The sequence below is a fragment of the Condylura cristata genome, unplaced genomic scaffold, assembly GCF_000260355.1.
Source record: "Condylura cristata isolate star-nosed mole 26May11 unplaced genomic scaffold, ConCri1.0 scaffold00010, whole genome shotgun sequence".
Taxonomy (NCBI): domain Eukaryota; kingdom Metazoa; phylum Chordata; class Mammalia; order Eulipotyphla; family Talpidae; genus Condylura; species Condylura cristata.
Window position 1 is genome coordinate 57,156,314 of NW_004567111.1, and position 16,736 is coordinate 57,173,049.

Consider the following 16,736-nt stretch of genomic DNA (forward strand, 5'->3'; position numbering starts at 1 on the left):
AATTCAGTCTAGAATGCAAGAATGATGTACATAATTCACTTAATGTAAATATACCATATTAACAAAAGTAAGTATAAAATAAAAATTACACAGATTATTATATATAATAAATGCAGAGAAAGCACTTGCTAAATTCAGAACCCATTTATGATAAAAAACTCTAAACAAGATGGAAGTGGAGGAACCTACCTCAATATAAGAAAGACCATATATTACAAACCAACAGCCAAAATAATACTCAATGGTAAAAAACTGAAAGCTTTCCCCCTAAAATCTGACACAAGATAAGGATGCCCGTTATCAACACTTGTACTTAGTCCTACAGGTTTTGGCTAGACCTGTCAAGCACTGGAAATAAAGGGAATGCAAATAGGAAAAGAAGTGCAGCTATCAACTATTTGCAGGTAATATGAAATAATATGTAAAAGATTCTAAATATTTCACTGAAAAGTTACTAGAAACAACAAATGACTATAGCAATGTGCCATGCTATAAAATCAATATAAAAATCCATATTTTTAAATATACTAACAATAAACAAGAAGCAAAAGAAGTTAAATCCATGTATAATTGTTTCAGAAAGAAATAAATCAACCTAACAAAGATCTGTACAACTGGAACTACAAGATGTTATTAAGGGACTTAGATAACAATACAAGGAGGTGAAAGGATATCCCATGCTGATGTACAGGAGACTAAACATGGTCAAAATTACTATTTTAAATTATATACAGATTTAACTCAGTCCCCCCAAAATCCCAGGTAGATGTATATATTTTAAAGCTATATAAAAAAATATTGAAATTTACATGGAACCACAAAAGGAGTGAAATTGCAAAGTCCAAAATGTTAAAACAAGCAGAGAAATAGAGGTATCATATTTTTAACCATAAAACAACAGTTTTAAAAATATGGTTTTGACACAAAAATAGGTTAATGGATCGAGAGAACAGAATCAAAAACCAGCAACTAATCTATGATAAAACATCTATGACCATAAAATCAGAGGAAGACAGTCTCTTTAATAAATGATGCTTGGAAAATTAGAAAGCCACACATAAAAGGATAGTTAGATTACTCACTAATACAATATCCAAAAATAAGTTCCAAGTGGGTTAAAGATTTACATATAAAACCTGCAACAATAAAATACATAGGTGAAATCTTTGTCATTATGCTCTGTGATATCAATAATAAAGATATTTTTAGTGACTCAACCTCTGATGCTTAGGAATTAACAAAAATACACAATTTGGATTACTTCCAGTTACAAAATTTGTATGCAGCAAAAGAAAACACAAGACAATTACATAGACATGATACTAATGGCTGGGGAGGGAACTTATACAATAACGACAAGGGATTAATATTTATGATTGTTTTTTAATTCAACAATGAATAAATAACCCAGTTAGCAAATAGGTAGCAAATGTGAAAAGATAGTTCACCAAACAGGTTATCCAGAAGTCCAAAAGGAATATGAAAGGTATCCATAACTCCTTAAAAGAGAGATGCAGATTAAACCAAAAAGATACCACCTCATACCTGAGAAAATGGCATATATTAAAAAGTTCCCCTACGACAGGTGTTAGAATGAGGAGAAAAAGGAACTACACTACATCTACCATAGTGAGGATATAGAAGCATATTAAATCTCCTGTGGGTGAATGGATCAAAAAATGTGGCACATACATACCATGGAATATTGCCTTGCCACAAGAAAGGGTGAAATTAATTTGTGTTTAATAATTTTCCTTTTTAAAAGTTTCTAAACTTTTAAAAAAGATTTGTTTATTTACGCATACAAGAATGGGGGTACAGGCCAGAGGTGTGTTGGGACAGGGGAGAGACTTCACCACAGACAGAGCAGGGAGCAGAACAGGCAGACTGACTGAAATACACTGCTGAGGAAAACAGTGGGTGGGTCAGGAGGGGTCTGCCATGCCATGTGGGTCACCTCCCTGGCCGGGGATCACAATTTTTCTGCAGTGGCTTCTAATAACTTCTAGTGCTGCTCTTTAACTCATTTAATTTTTTTAGTTGGTTTTTATGCATTCCTTTTGCAGCAGCATGGATGGAGCTGGAAGGGATTATGCTCAGTGAAATAAGCATGAAAGGAAAATATGGAATGGTTTCACTTACAGGAGAAAAGTAGAGAAAACAAGGAATCAGGAAAAAAAGAGTAATGATAATAAAGTAAAAAGCAAAATCAGAGAAATTCTGTGGAGGGAGGAGGTAAAAAGATCAGGATAGAGGTGAGAAGAGCACAAGGGACTATGGTGATGGTATACAGGTGAATTGGTGGTAGGAATCCACAGGGAAATCATGCAGAGTACAAAACTGAAGAATGAGGTAATGAATATATATATATATTTTAAAAGATTTATTTATGCATACAGAGTTGGGGTACAGGCTAGAGGTGCAGGGATGGTGAGAGGATTCACCAGAGGGCAGAACAGGCAAGTTGACAAATTACACTGCTGAGGGGAGCCATGGGTGAGCCACGTGGATCCCCTCTGGAGTGGGAATCAAGCTGGCATCAAAGTGGCTGCAGCCAGCTTCACAGTGCTGCACTTTAACCTGTTGTACCACCAGGGAGGACCCTGTAATGAATATATTTTTTTTAAAAATTTAATTAAAAGTTTCTGAACTTTTGATAGTATATTAGCCTGGTCTAGATACTATAATGAAATATCACAGATATGGTGGCTTAAATAACAAAAATTTATTTCTCACAGTTCTGAAGTCTTGGAAGTCCCATAATCAATGTGCAGGCAATTCATTTCCTACTACGGGCTCCCCTCCTGGCTTGTGGATGACTGCCTCTCATGTTCTCATGTGGCAAATAGAAAGTGAGATCAGGGCACTAGATCTACTAAATTCATTAATCCTTTATCACCTCTTCACAATGTCCTATCTGCAAAGACTGTCAACGGGGAGTTAGCTTTTCAAGGTGTTTATTAGAGGAAGAGATGGAATACACAATTCAGTTCATTGCACATGCTTTCACTGGACAATTATACCAACTGAAGAAAAATTGGCACTAATTTCTTCCAGAAAACAGAGGAGGAGATAATTCCAACTTGTCCTTAGTGTCCAGAATTTACTTAACACCACCCACCCAAAGACAGTAAAAACGTAGAAAACTGCAGAACATTTCCTCATGAACATACTTACATAACTTTTTAGTAAAGTATTAGCAAATTAAAATCCAACTATACATAAAACAAATTAGAGGACAATAATTGTCTGTCTGTTTATGACGTTTTTAACAGTATGCCAGAGCCTGGGGACTTATAACAAAATCGTTTCACAGTCAGTCTACAGCAAAATTCAAGTGGGACTTAGTCCAAGAATCCAACTGGTTCTATGTTAGAAAATTAATGTAATTCATCACACCAATAGGCTTAAGAAGAAAATTCGCACGATCACTACAGAAAAATCATTTGAAAATCTAACATTCATGATTGAACTCTGAAATAGTGACAAACTGTTATAAAGAACAGTGCCAAGGTGGAGGACGAGTGACTGGGTTCTTACCTGTGCACTAACAGTTGCAAGACCCCACAGCTCAGGGATTAACAATGGGATTTATTTAACCAACAGTAAATTGGGGAAAAAAGAGTTTCTAAGACTATAAATGGCTAGCTGTCTCAGTACCTCAAATTGAGTAATCACCAATAAAGGCAAGATGGTGCTGTCCTGTTAATGATAGCTGAACAACAGTCAGTCAGCAGTGCACCAGGGTCCAGCTCACCATGGCAGCCAGAGGTGCTCCCAAGTAGAGCAGCCCACATGAATAGGCTGAAGGCCACGCTGTACAGTGCCGGATGCCAGACTGGACAGCAGTGGAGGCAGTAGTACCAGGATAATTAGAAGCTGTGGATAGCATAAAGATGGCCAGACACAGAGTGCTAGTGACTGCCAATAGTTCTGGTTAGCAGTTGTCAGTGGTGCCAGTTAGGGTTTTCTGTGAGTTGTTGGCTCTTTTTAAGCTATTGGCATAAGCCAATAGCAGTCAGCCCATTTTAAGACAGTAGGTCAGGCCAGCAGTGAGCTTTGCAGGCAGTGTCAGAGGTGGGGCCAAAGGCAGATGGGGCAACCAGGTCTCTGAAGGTCTGTGGAGGTGGGGGTGTCAGGGACTGGCCCCAACCATAGGCTGTCAGAGGGCAGGCCCTTAAGGTGGGAGTGGCATCTGTGTGCAGATTCCAAGAAGGGGGAAAGGGGAGCAGGCGTGAGGAGGACACAGAGGTCGGAGTTGGGTGCAAGTCTTCCTGCTCATCTTTTTAGCAGATCTTTATTTATACTGTTTAGCAAGTAGTTAGTTAAAATAATGCATAAGGTAAGTTAACAAGAAGTCAGCATAAAAGTTCCAAAGAAAGAGGGAATAATGCATCCTCTTCCTGACACTTTATAGCATACTAGACTATACATATTTATGATAGCTTTCATGTATACAGATGTTAAACTATGACTACAAAGGATAAGGGGTCTGGGAAGGAATGAGCTATTAGCAAAGGATTTAGGGCCCCTGCGGAAGGAATAAATTGTTAGCAGTCATCAGTGATTGTCTAAAGAAAAGCTAATGGCTAACTTAAGGCTAGCAGAGAGTAACTAGTGTTTGTTTTAGGAAAAGGTTAATTAAGACTAGCAGTGAGTAGTTAGAGATTGTTTAAGAAAAGAGTAAATTAAGAGGAAGTCACATCGTAATGCATTAAGCAAAACTGGTGTCAATAATGTTAGGAAGTTGTCCATGAGTCCTTATGCCCTGGGAGTTTTATCAGAGGTTTGCTTTTTGTTTCAAAAGACAGAGGAAGTTTCCCAGGCTTGATGCTCTGGGGTTTCTTATCTCTCCTGGAGCTTGCCTTTTGTCTCCTGACAGAGGAACTTCCTGCCCTGGGGCAGCTCAGCTCATACTTTGCCCTGGCCAGGTAGCCAATTTATTAAGCTAAGGCAATCCAGTTGCAAACTGATGGTTGCTCAGAATATTTTTGATATGATTATACAAAAAAGGGAGGTGGTAATGGCACATCTTCAAACAACTAGCAACAACAAATGTTGGTGAGGATGTGGAGAAAAAGGAACTCTCCTGCACTGCTGGTGGGAATGCAAACTAGTACAACCACTATGGAAAACTGTTTGGAGGTTCCTCAAACTGCTAAACATGGACCTTCCCTATGACCCAGCAACCCCACTTCTAGGGGACACAAAACAAAAGACACAACAACACTGATTGAAAAAGATACCTGCACCCCCATGTTTATTGCTGCTTTCTTTACAATTGGAAAAACATGGAAGCAGCCCAATGCCCAAAAGTAGATGACTGGATAAAAAAGATGTCGTACATATATGCAAAGGAATATTACTCAGCAACCAAAAAGAAAAACACATGTCTTTTGCAGCAACTTGGATGGAGCTGGAAAAGATCATGCTTAGTGAGATAAGCCAGAAAAAGAAAGAAAAATACCGGATGGTTTCACTCATAGCAGGAGTATAATGGACCAGGCGAGAAAATAACAAAAATAATGAACAACCATATACCAGAGACATTTTGTGGGGGTGGAGTGGGGAATGGGATCAAAAATGGGGGTGGAGGGTGGGGAGGGAAGTGCATGGGATTATGGTGATGGCACACGGGTGGCTTGGTGATGGGAAACCCGTGGGGATTACAATTGAGATGGAAAAAAAAATGTACAAAATGTTGTAAAAATAAACTGTTGTAAAAAAAAAAAAGGGAGGTGGTAACATAAGTTAGCAATGGAAATTCTGATTTTTCAGAGCTTTTCCCTTCCATTAGGAATTTGTCAGTCAACAGAAGTTGCAAAGCTTGTGTCATGGGAGGTCTACAGAGATCTGCTGATCTGCTGAATCCCATGGAGGTTCAACAGCTTGGTGTGTCTCTTTGAGGCTGCCTGCTGATTTCTATCTTCAGAGACTAGGAACACAATGAATCCAGGCTGGCTCCTGCCCTGATATATTGTCTTTCAGGGTCCCCCCACTTTACAAGTCTCAGGACCATTTTCAGTACTAAGTATCTGATTGGTACTGGCTAGCACAAGTTAGCTAGCTTCCATTTTCAATCTGAATAGTTAACACTGCCATAAATAAAACTGAGCTCAAAATGATCCAGGTGCCAATTTTAAAAGTGAAAAAGCCCAGTGCCTGGATACATTTCACCTGCCCAGAAGTCAGGGCAGGTTCATCAGCTGGTGAGCTCAGAGGGAGCCACAAGGAGTGGATCTCAGTGGAGCCAGGGGTTCCCCTTCACCAGGCCAGGTGGAAATGCTAGGAGGGTGTAGAGAAGGGCAGCCTGCAACAGCACTCGGCCATTCCACTCAGCTGCTGCAGGTGGGTGCTGCTGGGAGCCCACCATGTTGGCCCACCACTCCTCCACTGCCTGCAGCTCCAGGGATCCATAGTGCCAGTGGCACCTCAATAAGGGCCCAACTCTCCTCCCAGCAGCCCAAGCCAGGAGCCACAGGGCTTGGGATTTGCCTCAGCTGCCATAGTTTGCTCTGTAGAAGGTGAGGGTGGGGTAGGGGGGCTTGCACTGAAGTCCCAGTGGTGCTACATGCCTTGGGGCTGTGTGGCAGGGAAACCAGTGCCATGACCTTCTGCTGCCAGCTGCCTGGGCCCACCTACTGCTCACATGCGCTGGGGTGGTGGGGAGGTGCTGTTAGGCCAAGGTCTGATGCAGCTTGCCTGCCCTTTGGCAGCCATGGAAAAGCCAGCCATTCCCTGGAGCTTTGTGCCTGGGGATCCAGTTTTATAATCACAAATAAGGAATTTCCCCCATAAAGGACATCTACCCAAAAAACATGACCAATATCATACTTAACTGTCAAAGGCAATTCTTCTCCTTAAGATCCGGGGTAAGTCAGACATCACCTGCTCTTTCCTCTCACTCAGCATGGCAATGGAAATCTCACTACAAAAGGCAAAAAAGGAAATAAATGGCATCCAGATTGGAAAGGAAGAAACAAAACAGTTGCTATTTATAGAAACATAATTTTCTAAATTGAAAATCCCATGGAATCCTTAAAGAAACTTTTAGAATTAACTGTGAATTCCTCATAGTTACAGGGTAAAGCAAAACATGGAAACCAGTTGTGTTTCTATATAACAATACTTAGCACACTGAAACTGAAAAAATGAGAGGATTTACCAAATAAAGAAACAATAACTTAATTAAGAGAAATTTTGTGTGTCATTGGTTGGAAGACAGCTCAGTAAAGCGTGAATTCTGCCTAATTTGATATACTAGTTTAACACAATTCATATGAAATTCCTAGAAAGATTTTTCATAGATACAGACAAACCTATAAAATTTATCTGGAAAAGCAAAGCAACTAGCCTATCAAATGAATTTTGAATGAGAAGAGCAACATAGGAAGAATCCTGCTACTTGAATTAACATATAGATACATTAATCAAGGTAAGTGTGGCTGGCTCTCTCTGGTGGCAACAAGTTAAAGCACAGCACTACAGAAAGTAGTCCCAGCCGCTTCAACACGAGTGCAGTCCACGGCCAGGGCGTGACCCACAAGGTGTGGCAGACCTCGCTGCTCCTCTCAGCAGTGTTCTTTATCAGTCTGCCTGTTCTGCTCCCCACTCTGTCTCTGGTGAATCCTCTCACATTCAGCACCTCTGGCCTGTACCCAAGTTCATAAATAAATCTTAAAAAAGAGAGTGAGAGGGCCCTCCACGGTGGGGTAGCAGGTTAAAGCTCATCACTGCGAAGCGGCCTGCAGGCCCCTTCAGTGTGAATTGGATCCCAGCCCTGGGGGTGATCCATAAGGACCAGCAGACCTCTCCTGTCTCACCCACTGCCCACCTTAGCAATGTAGTTTGTTGATCTGCTTGTTCTGCTCCCCACTCTGACTATGGTGAATCCTCTCACCAACTCTGCACCTCTGGCCTGTACCCCAGTTCTGTATGCATAAAAAATTAATCTTAAAAAAAAAAACCAAGTGTGGTTTTGTTGAGATGACATGTTGGTGAATTAGAATGAAATGAGAACCCAGATCTGCACAATATATCCAGGTTCTTTTGACAAAGTTAAAAATGCAGTTAAAAAACAATGCAGTTTTTAAAATACCCTTTTCAACAAATGGCCTTGGAGCAATTGAACATCCACACAACTACTCCCCTCAAAAAGAATCTGACCTAGAACTCAACTTTTTCTAAATGGATCCTAGATTGAAAAGTAAGGCTATAAAACTTTTGGTAGAATTTTTACCCAGGATCTTAGTGATTGGCAAATCTCTATTGGGCAGGGCATCAAGAGCAAGATCTAGAAAACACTGATATACTTTATTTCACTAAAATTGAATACTTTTGCTCTGCAAAAGACAAGGGAAAAATGTACATACTACCCACGGGCAGAAAGTATTTGCAAGCTATTTATTTGACAGAAGATCTGTATCGTATCTAGAATATACTGAAATTACCTAAGGTTCTCTCAAAATTCCAGAGTAAAAAACAAATGACCTACTTAGACTATAACAAAAATAAACATGAGCAAATATTTCAACAAGGTACATAACAGATGGCAAATATGCATCCAAGAAAGAGTTCTGCATCATAGGTGTTCAAGAACGCAAATTAAAACTCTCATGAGATAGCACAACACAAAATTGAAACTGCAAAAATAGTGAGTACTAAGTTAGAGGAGATACAAATAAACGTTATCATTGTTGATGGGAATGTAAAATGGAACAGCCACTCTGAACAAAGGCTTGGCAGTGTCTTACAAGACTGAACATAGAATCACTCACAAAACATCACTTGTTAAATGTTGGTCTCAACCCCTTAACTGTCCAGTGTCACCAACTCCAGGTGGACCATAAGCAGTAACTGTTTCTGGCCATCACAAAACACCTTCTTTTCTCCCTTCTGTTTTACTTTTCTTCCTTTTTTCCTTGCTTTCCCTTTGATTTTATTTTTAATCTTTGTATACCTCTCCTTCATAAATCCTTTACTGTTCTGTCTTTAATACCCAATGGCCTTAAACCACCCAAACATTTAAGTGATACTCATGCATAAAAAGATCTCTGATTCAGAGACTTTACTGTGAAAGTCTGCAGCTGGCCTCAGGGATATCAGAAGAAAGCAAAATGTTTTAGATATTTGTGGTTAAATTTTTGTTCTGTAAGGAATCATAAAAATTTGAAAATCTCACTTGTAAAAACTGTATTTAAAGGAAAAGTCTGCATTTGTTGAATTGGAGTTCAATAGACCTTTCTAGCTATTTGATCTCATTTAAATATGAATAGTTCCCTTATAAATTCACCTCCAGTTGGGATCATTGCTCTGGGATAAACTGTAATTATTTGATAGAAACAGGGAAAACCCATGGCACTTTTTATTTATTTATTGGCAGGTCATAGGCAACTTATGAAATGAGTGACTTTGAAGATGATGATGTACCCCAGCTTTCTGCCCATACCCTTGCAGCTCTCCAGGAATTTTATGCCGAGCAGAAGCAACACACACACACATATGGGGATGAGAAATACAACATTGGAGTCATAGAAGAGAATTGGGTAAGTCGAGGCCTTTCCACCAGTCTCAGGAAGTGCTGATATGGGACAAGCTCGGCATCTGAATCCAGTTTCTGTTATCTCACCTAAGGTCCAAATTTATCTAACCACTTGGGAATGGGAGCAAAGACCAAAAAAAGGTCCACAGGTACTTTAAAATGGCAGGATTTTCCTGGTTTCACTCTCAAATTAGTGATCAGAACAGAGAACCTTTCAGAAGCAATTTATGCTTCCTTCTTGTGTATGTAAATGCAGTCGATTACCTTTCATGTAACACAGCAAACCTGGTGGAAAGAGAAAAATCTATCATGTGTCTATAACATACTGTGAAAAATTATGAAAGAGTTTTTAAGAAGACTGTTTTCTGGTGCATACTAACTTTTAGTTCTACTTTTATAATCAAAATAAAATTGGGAATTAAGAAAAGGGGAAAACGAATTGAGGGTAACTCTTAAGGCAGAACCTATATTTAGATGGTTTCAAGGAGATAGATGAGAAATAGATGAGGCTTGAATATCTCTCTCATCATCATTTTGCAACTGGCAGGAAGCCTTTGTAGTTTATCTTTAATTTTTAAAGTCTTTTAAATTTTGCGTATAGTTTGGATCTCTTAAGTTATATAAAATCATCTTTTTTACTATCTAAAACTGTGATCATTGTTTCTTTCCATTTACTCACAATTTCTCTTCCTTATGCTTTTTTTAACCTTTAATATTTCTGTAGTAAATATCAGAAATATCTTGAATGATCTTTTCTCTTTCTGCTTAATTTTTAAAATACTTTATACTTTTTTGAAAAAAAAGATTTTAATGGGCCCTTTCTGGTGGTGCAGCGGGTTAAAACAAGACACTAAGGAACTAAAGCCACTTCAGCATGAGTTCATCCCCCGCCTGGAGGTGACCCACATGACCGGGCAGACCTCTCCTGACCCGCCCACCACCCTTCAGCAGTGTACTTCATCAGTTGGCCTGTTCTCCCTGCTGTCTCTGGTGAATCCTCTCACCACTCCTGCACCGCTGGCCTGTACCCCAGTTCTGTACACAAAAATAAATAAATTTTTAAAGAAGCCAGAGGTGCAGGTGAGCAGATTCACCAAAGACAAAGCAGGGAGAACAGGCCGACTGATGAAGTACACTGCTGAGGGGCCGCGGGCGGGTCAGGAGAGGTCTGCCAGGCCATGTGGATCAATTCCCAGGGAGGATCGAAATGCTGAAGTGACTTTAGCTTCTTTATGCTGTGCTTTAACCTGCTGCACCACCAGGGAGGGCCATACTTTGTACTTTTTTTCTGATTCCAAAAGTAATCTATGATAGTTATAGAAAATATGTAAATTATTTTTTAAAAACTAGAAGGCAAAGGATTTATACTATCTGAAGAGAAACCAGATTACTCAAATAAAAATTACTTAGTTCTAGTCACTGTAATTAGAATTAACTATACTTTTAACTTTGATAATTTATGTTGTCTTTCTTTATTGTTATTATTTATAGCATTGAGGGAATCAGACAGGAAATTAAGAAGATGATAATATCATGAAGTATAGGAATAATAAAGCTAAAGGAGAAATCCAGGAAGCTCAGAATTCAACTACTTGGAGTTCTAGAAAAATCAAAAACAAAGATGGAAGGAAATATTCAAAGACTAATATTAGAAAATTTCTCAGAACCAGAGACTTCCATGAATACATAGTTATGATAATTGTGAGAATTCTGAATACAGGTAACAAAGAAGATTCTAGAATCTTGCAGAGGAAAAACAGATCCCCTACAATGTCTCAGGACTCTCAGTCACATTGCACTTCTCAGTATATTTATTAGAAACTTGGGATGGAAGGGAGTGAAGCAGTAACTTTGATTTTGGAGTGTTTTCAGTACAGGATTCTATACTCAGCTGAGCCGTCAATCAAATGTGAGGATAAAATAAAAGAATTTTAGACATGGCAAAAAAATGACACAGCATTTACCTCCCATGTACCACTTCACAGAAATGGCAAACAAATGTTAGGGATAGGTTCAAAGAAACCAATAGTAAAACAGTGCATTTAAAATTAACTCTGGGAAAAATGAAACATAGGATATTGAAGGAAGTGTGATCATAGTGTACAACTTGGCTCAGCAGTGAACACTGACAATAGATATAAACTAAAACAGCTGTATTGGGAGAGTGAGGGAGGCAGGGAGAGGGATATATAAAGAGCAAACCTCTTGTCTACCATAATATACTCACTATGCATCTAAAAATAAACTGTGAAATAAGGGACTAAATTTTCAAAGGAAGAGTTGAGTTGAAAATTGCTTCTGAGGAGTAGGGCTCAGTGTTGGTGAGATATAAGCAGGGACTGTTGTTTTTCTCTGTTAGCCTACTGGTGCTTTTGACTTTTTTTAATGCCACTTACAGATTTTATATATTTTTTAAAATTTTACATCACCATTCATTTTTGTAGTTTGCTTGCTCCTCTCAGGTGTAGGCCCCATACCATTCCCACCAACAATTCACTGTACATCATCACTGTAGTTACTTGTGCTCTTCCCTCCCCTGCTCTGGCCCCTCCCCTCTTTCCCTGCAGAATAGCTCTGATTTCTGGTTGCCTGTTCACTTTTTTGCTGTTACTATTTTTTCCCTGATTTCTAATTTGGTTCCCCTATATTAGTCCTATAAGTGGTACTTTTGATGTTTAAAGGCATGTTCACTTAACACCTTGATTAACAATGAGATTTTTATTTTACTCTCCTGCTCTGAGGAGAGTAAAGACACACCACTGTGACAGTACCTGGCTGAGAGAGAGGGCAAGTCGCGTTCACTAACAGAAAACTGTGCCACTGCCCAAATCCACTGAAGCAGAAGCCTCTCTGTGCGGCTCTGCCCTCAGTGCTTCCCCAGCAGACGGAGTCAGAGCCTGAGAGTGGTCACACAGTGACATCTGGATGTGATAGAGACATGGATGCACACATCCCAGGGCATGTTTCTTTCTTTAGAAACATTGCAAAATCTGGATTTACAAGCTGGCAGTGCACACTGGCTCATCCCATCTCTAACAGGGCAGAGGCCTATTAGAGAAATGGACCCACTCCCCCAAAGGGATTTCACTTTCCTTTAAAATCATCTTTAATTTATAAATATGAGCACTAGAAACTTAAAGAAAATCATCAATCAGCATGAATAGGAATTGAAAGATGAAAAAAAAAACCTAAGAGGAAAACAAATAATTAAGGGATTATTCAAAAGGTAAAAACAATGCCATTATGGAAAGCAGTAAGGAGATTTCTCAAAAATCTTAAAAGATGGGCATTCCCTACAATTTCAGTATCTTATATCTGGGATACCAAACATGTGAATTCAAAGATATATATGTACTCCATGTTTATTAGCCAGGAACTGGAAACTGCCTAAGTTTCCCACAATAAATGATTGGATAAATATGATGTGGTATATATATATATACACACATATACGCCAGCGGAATACTCTTCAGCTATTAAAAAGGTATCAAGGGCCCTCCCTGGTGGCGCAGCAGGTTAAAGCACAGCACTAAGAAGCTAAAGGCACTTCAGCATGGGTTCAATCCCCACCCCGTACCTGACCTACCTAGTGCGGCAGACCTCTCCTGACCCGCCTGCTGCTCCCCTCAGCAGTGAAATTTGTCTAAATTACACTGGGGAATCCTCTCACTGCCCCTGCACCTCTGGCTTGTACCCTTGGCGTGTTCCATATGCACAAATAAATAAATCTTAAAAAAAAAAAAAGGTATTAAACCCTGCCATTTGCAACAATATGGATGGACCTGGAGTGTATTATGCTTAGTAAAATAAGTCAGGCACAGAAAGACAAACACAGGATGACTTCAATCATGGAGTTACATAAAGAAGCAAATAATTATAGTAAATAAAACAAAAATAAACATTTAGACTGTAAGACTAATTAGTGGTTACCAGGAGGGAAGGGGACAAAGGGTGGGTAAATGTAATTAAAGTGGTAAATTGTTTTTGTTTTTCCGCCAGCATGCACAAGGAAGGAGCTGAAGCTGGTGTATGTGGTTAATTTAGCCCTTGAGCCACCACAGATTCTTGTTCCACAAAGTGGTGAAAAGGAACTCCCCAAATTTTTAGATAAATAAGCAGAAAGAAGCAAACTTTATTCAAGAAAGTAAAGTTTATTTAGACAGAAAAAAAAAAAGCAAAGTCTCCAAGGCAGCAATGCTGAGGAGGGCAGAAGACCCATTATGGGCCAGGGTCTAGGGGGTGTTTAAGTCCTGTTTTCTTTATTCTAAATTCTCATCGTCCTATTTTGTGATTGGCTCCTCCTCCTAGTGGCTCTACTCCTCTGGGCAGATGTGCCCATTTTCCCAGATCTTATCTTAGAGTTTCTCTTTTTAACCTCCATTGTCCAAGGGCTCCTAAAATTCCCTGCCCTCTTTAACCCTCCCAAATTTACTGGCCTTATCTCAGAAGCCTCTTTAACTCTCCCTGTACTGTCCCTGAAGCTGCCTAATTAACCCTAACTTGCCCTGGGACTCAATGCTTTAATTCATTTGTAATGAAGTGCCTGATTGTTTGACAGTGTCTGATTTCTCCTCTCAGGTGTGGCCACCAGCTCTCCCGCCACCCAAGCACTCAAAGCCCATTACAGCCGTTGTGCTCTCCTGCTGCCCCTCTGCTTATTCTCATTTCTTCCCCTCCTGGGTGTCTCAGGTCTATGATCAGCTTTCAAGGGTTGATTTTAAAGTTTGTCTTTCTCTTATCTTTTGTTTGGTTTCTCTATATTCCATATATAATTGACACCATGTGATATTTAGCTTTCTCCTGGCTTATTTTACCTAACATAATCCTGAAGGGATCAAATGTGTGTTGAAGGTGGAATTAAGTTTTGTGGTGAACATCAGTATAATCTATATGATTTGACTAACAACTACTAATAATACATATGGTTTGACTAACAAAACCCCTAAAATCTGTAGAATGTCCTACTGCATTGTTACTTCAGTAAAAATATTATTTTTTTAAAAAGGTTTGGCGATCAAAACGAGAGGGAAGAACACAAGGGACTCGGTGATGGTGCATGGGTGCATTAATGGTGGAAATTTCACAAGGACTATACCTGAGAGGAGAAATCAAGCACTGTACAAAAAGGAAGAATAATATAAAATATGGACTCTCCCTGGTGGCGCAACAGGTTAAAGCACAGCACTATGAAGCTGTCGCAATCACTGCAGCACATGTTTCATCCCTGGCCAGGGAGGTGACACACACAGCTCAGCAGACCTCTCCTGACCTGCCTGCTGCTCCCCTCAGCAGTGTATTTCAGTCGATCTACTCCCTACTCTGTCTCTGATGAATCCTCTCACCCCACTGCACCTCTAGCCTGCACCCCAGTTCTGTGTGCATAAACAAACAAATCTTTTTAAAAAATAATGTAAAAAATGTGTGTGTGTGTGTGTATAAAATGAAAAAAAAAATAGGAAAAATATGGTAAAACCAATAGGTCATGCACAAAGCACACAGATAGACCTATGGTGTCTTTCAACATGTTCTTTAGTCCCTTATATTTGGGTATCATTTAACACATTCTTCTATTCTCTGTGTTTGAAATTTTGCTAATTGGTAGTTGAGTCAAGAGATTCACATGTAAAAGTTGGGACTGTGTTCTTCCATGCAGAGAAATAGTAACTGGCTGTCTCCTTTGTCATGTCAGCAGCCATTGATATGCAATTTCTGGATTCCATTAGTGAGGACCCTTGATCAATTTAAATCCTTTTGAGGGGCCTCCCTGATGGCACAAGGTGTTAAACATAGCACTATCAAGCTATCTGCAGCCACTGCAGGATGAGTTTGGTCCCAGTCAGGGAGGTGACCCACAGGGTCATCTCTGGTTGCTCCCCTCAGCAGTGTATTATAGTCAATCTGCCTGTTCTGTTTCACACTCTGTTTCTGGTGACTCCCCTCACCCCCTGACCCCCATAATTCTGGCCTACACCCCAGGTTTTGTATGCATAAATAAAATAAATCTTTTTTAAAAATATAAAATACTTTAGATGAAAAATTATTTTTTAAAAGAAAAAATTTTAAATATATGCACATTAGGCATATTAGGCATATTAGGCATACATTAATACAATTGATGACAGTTCTCAAATAACCTTGGCCCATTCCTATGTCAACAGCAGCTGAGCCAGTTCTGGTACAGTCAGGAAACCGCTCTTCGACTTGCAAAGGAAGCCGTTGCAGAAGCTGGAGAAGGTGGCAGGTGAATTCAGATTTTGTTTCTCCTTTGTCTTCTAACCTATAGTAATATTTTAAGTGCCCTGCCTAGATGAGAGATGATTTATAAAAGTCTGAGGTATAATCTTCAAAATTTATAGTTCATGATTTGCATAACATGAGTAGTAATTGAGAACAACTTCAGTGCAGAGTTTAGGAGCAATTCAAACTCTCTTCATTGTTCAGTCTATTCATTCCATTACATTTTCAATATATTCATCCTATTGAAGATGTTGTAAGGGGTCTTATCTCTTTTAACATTCTCTCACCTGTTGCTTACCTTTGTGACCCCAGAGTGTGCTTTAAAAGAAAATAAATATTAATGCTTGGCCTTTATAAAGTTTTAAAAACAGGTTTTCTTTTTTAGATTTGTTTTTATCAAAATTTTCATGCATGTAATTTAAAGTCAAATGTCCTAAGACATTTGTTCTAAAATTAAAATCCATTGCTAATTTTGCCCTGCCTACAAACTTCCCCTTGCAGCTCATTTTCAACTGTTTTTTTTTTTTTTTGGTATTTACTACCACATTTCTAAATATGACAAATCAATATGTCTTGATTTATCACTCATATACATTATTTCTTGACTTCTCACCATAGAGAATAAGGGTCAGCCCCCAACTCCCCCATGACCATGAGTAAGTACTTCTTGTCCATGTCCCCAGACAGTTATCTTTTGATATTGGTTATGAAGTAGGCATGGTAGGGGCAGGAGAAATGGATGCCAGGGTAGGCTGCATGGCATCTGCCCAGACTCTGAGACAAGAGAGCCGCCAAAAGCCACTCTCACCTCTGCACACTGTTGCAAGAGACCTCAGACTCCAAGAACAACCATCATAGGGTTTATTTTACAAACAGGGGAAAGAGAGTTTGCAGTAGCCCTGTAAGGTTATATCACCCAGATAGTACAAGTAGTGGTCACCTGTAAACAAAGCTAGAC

General features: G+C 39.4%; 1 protein-coding gene across 3 annotated transcripts in view; it reads left to right on the forward strand.

The window, feature by feature from the left end:
* Positions 1-16,736, forward strand: part of N6AMT2 (N-6 adenine-specific DNA methyltransferase 2 (putative)) — a 38,664-nt gene that overhangs the window by 5,725 nt on the left and 16,203 nt on the right. For all 3 annotated transcript variants that reach the window (XM_004680355.2, XM_012723355.1, XM_012723354.1), the window contains exons 2-3: positions 9,383-9,545; positions 15,700-15,782. In XM_004680355.2, coding sequence (XP_004680412.1) covers positions 9,402-9,545; positions 15,700-15,782 — 227 coding nt within the window. In that variant the 5' untranslated portion in view covers positions 9,383-9,401. The remainder of the gene's footprint in view (positions 1-9,382; positions 9,546-15,699; positions 15,783-16,736) is intronic.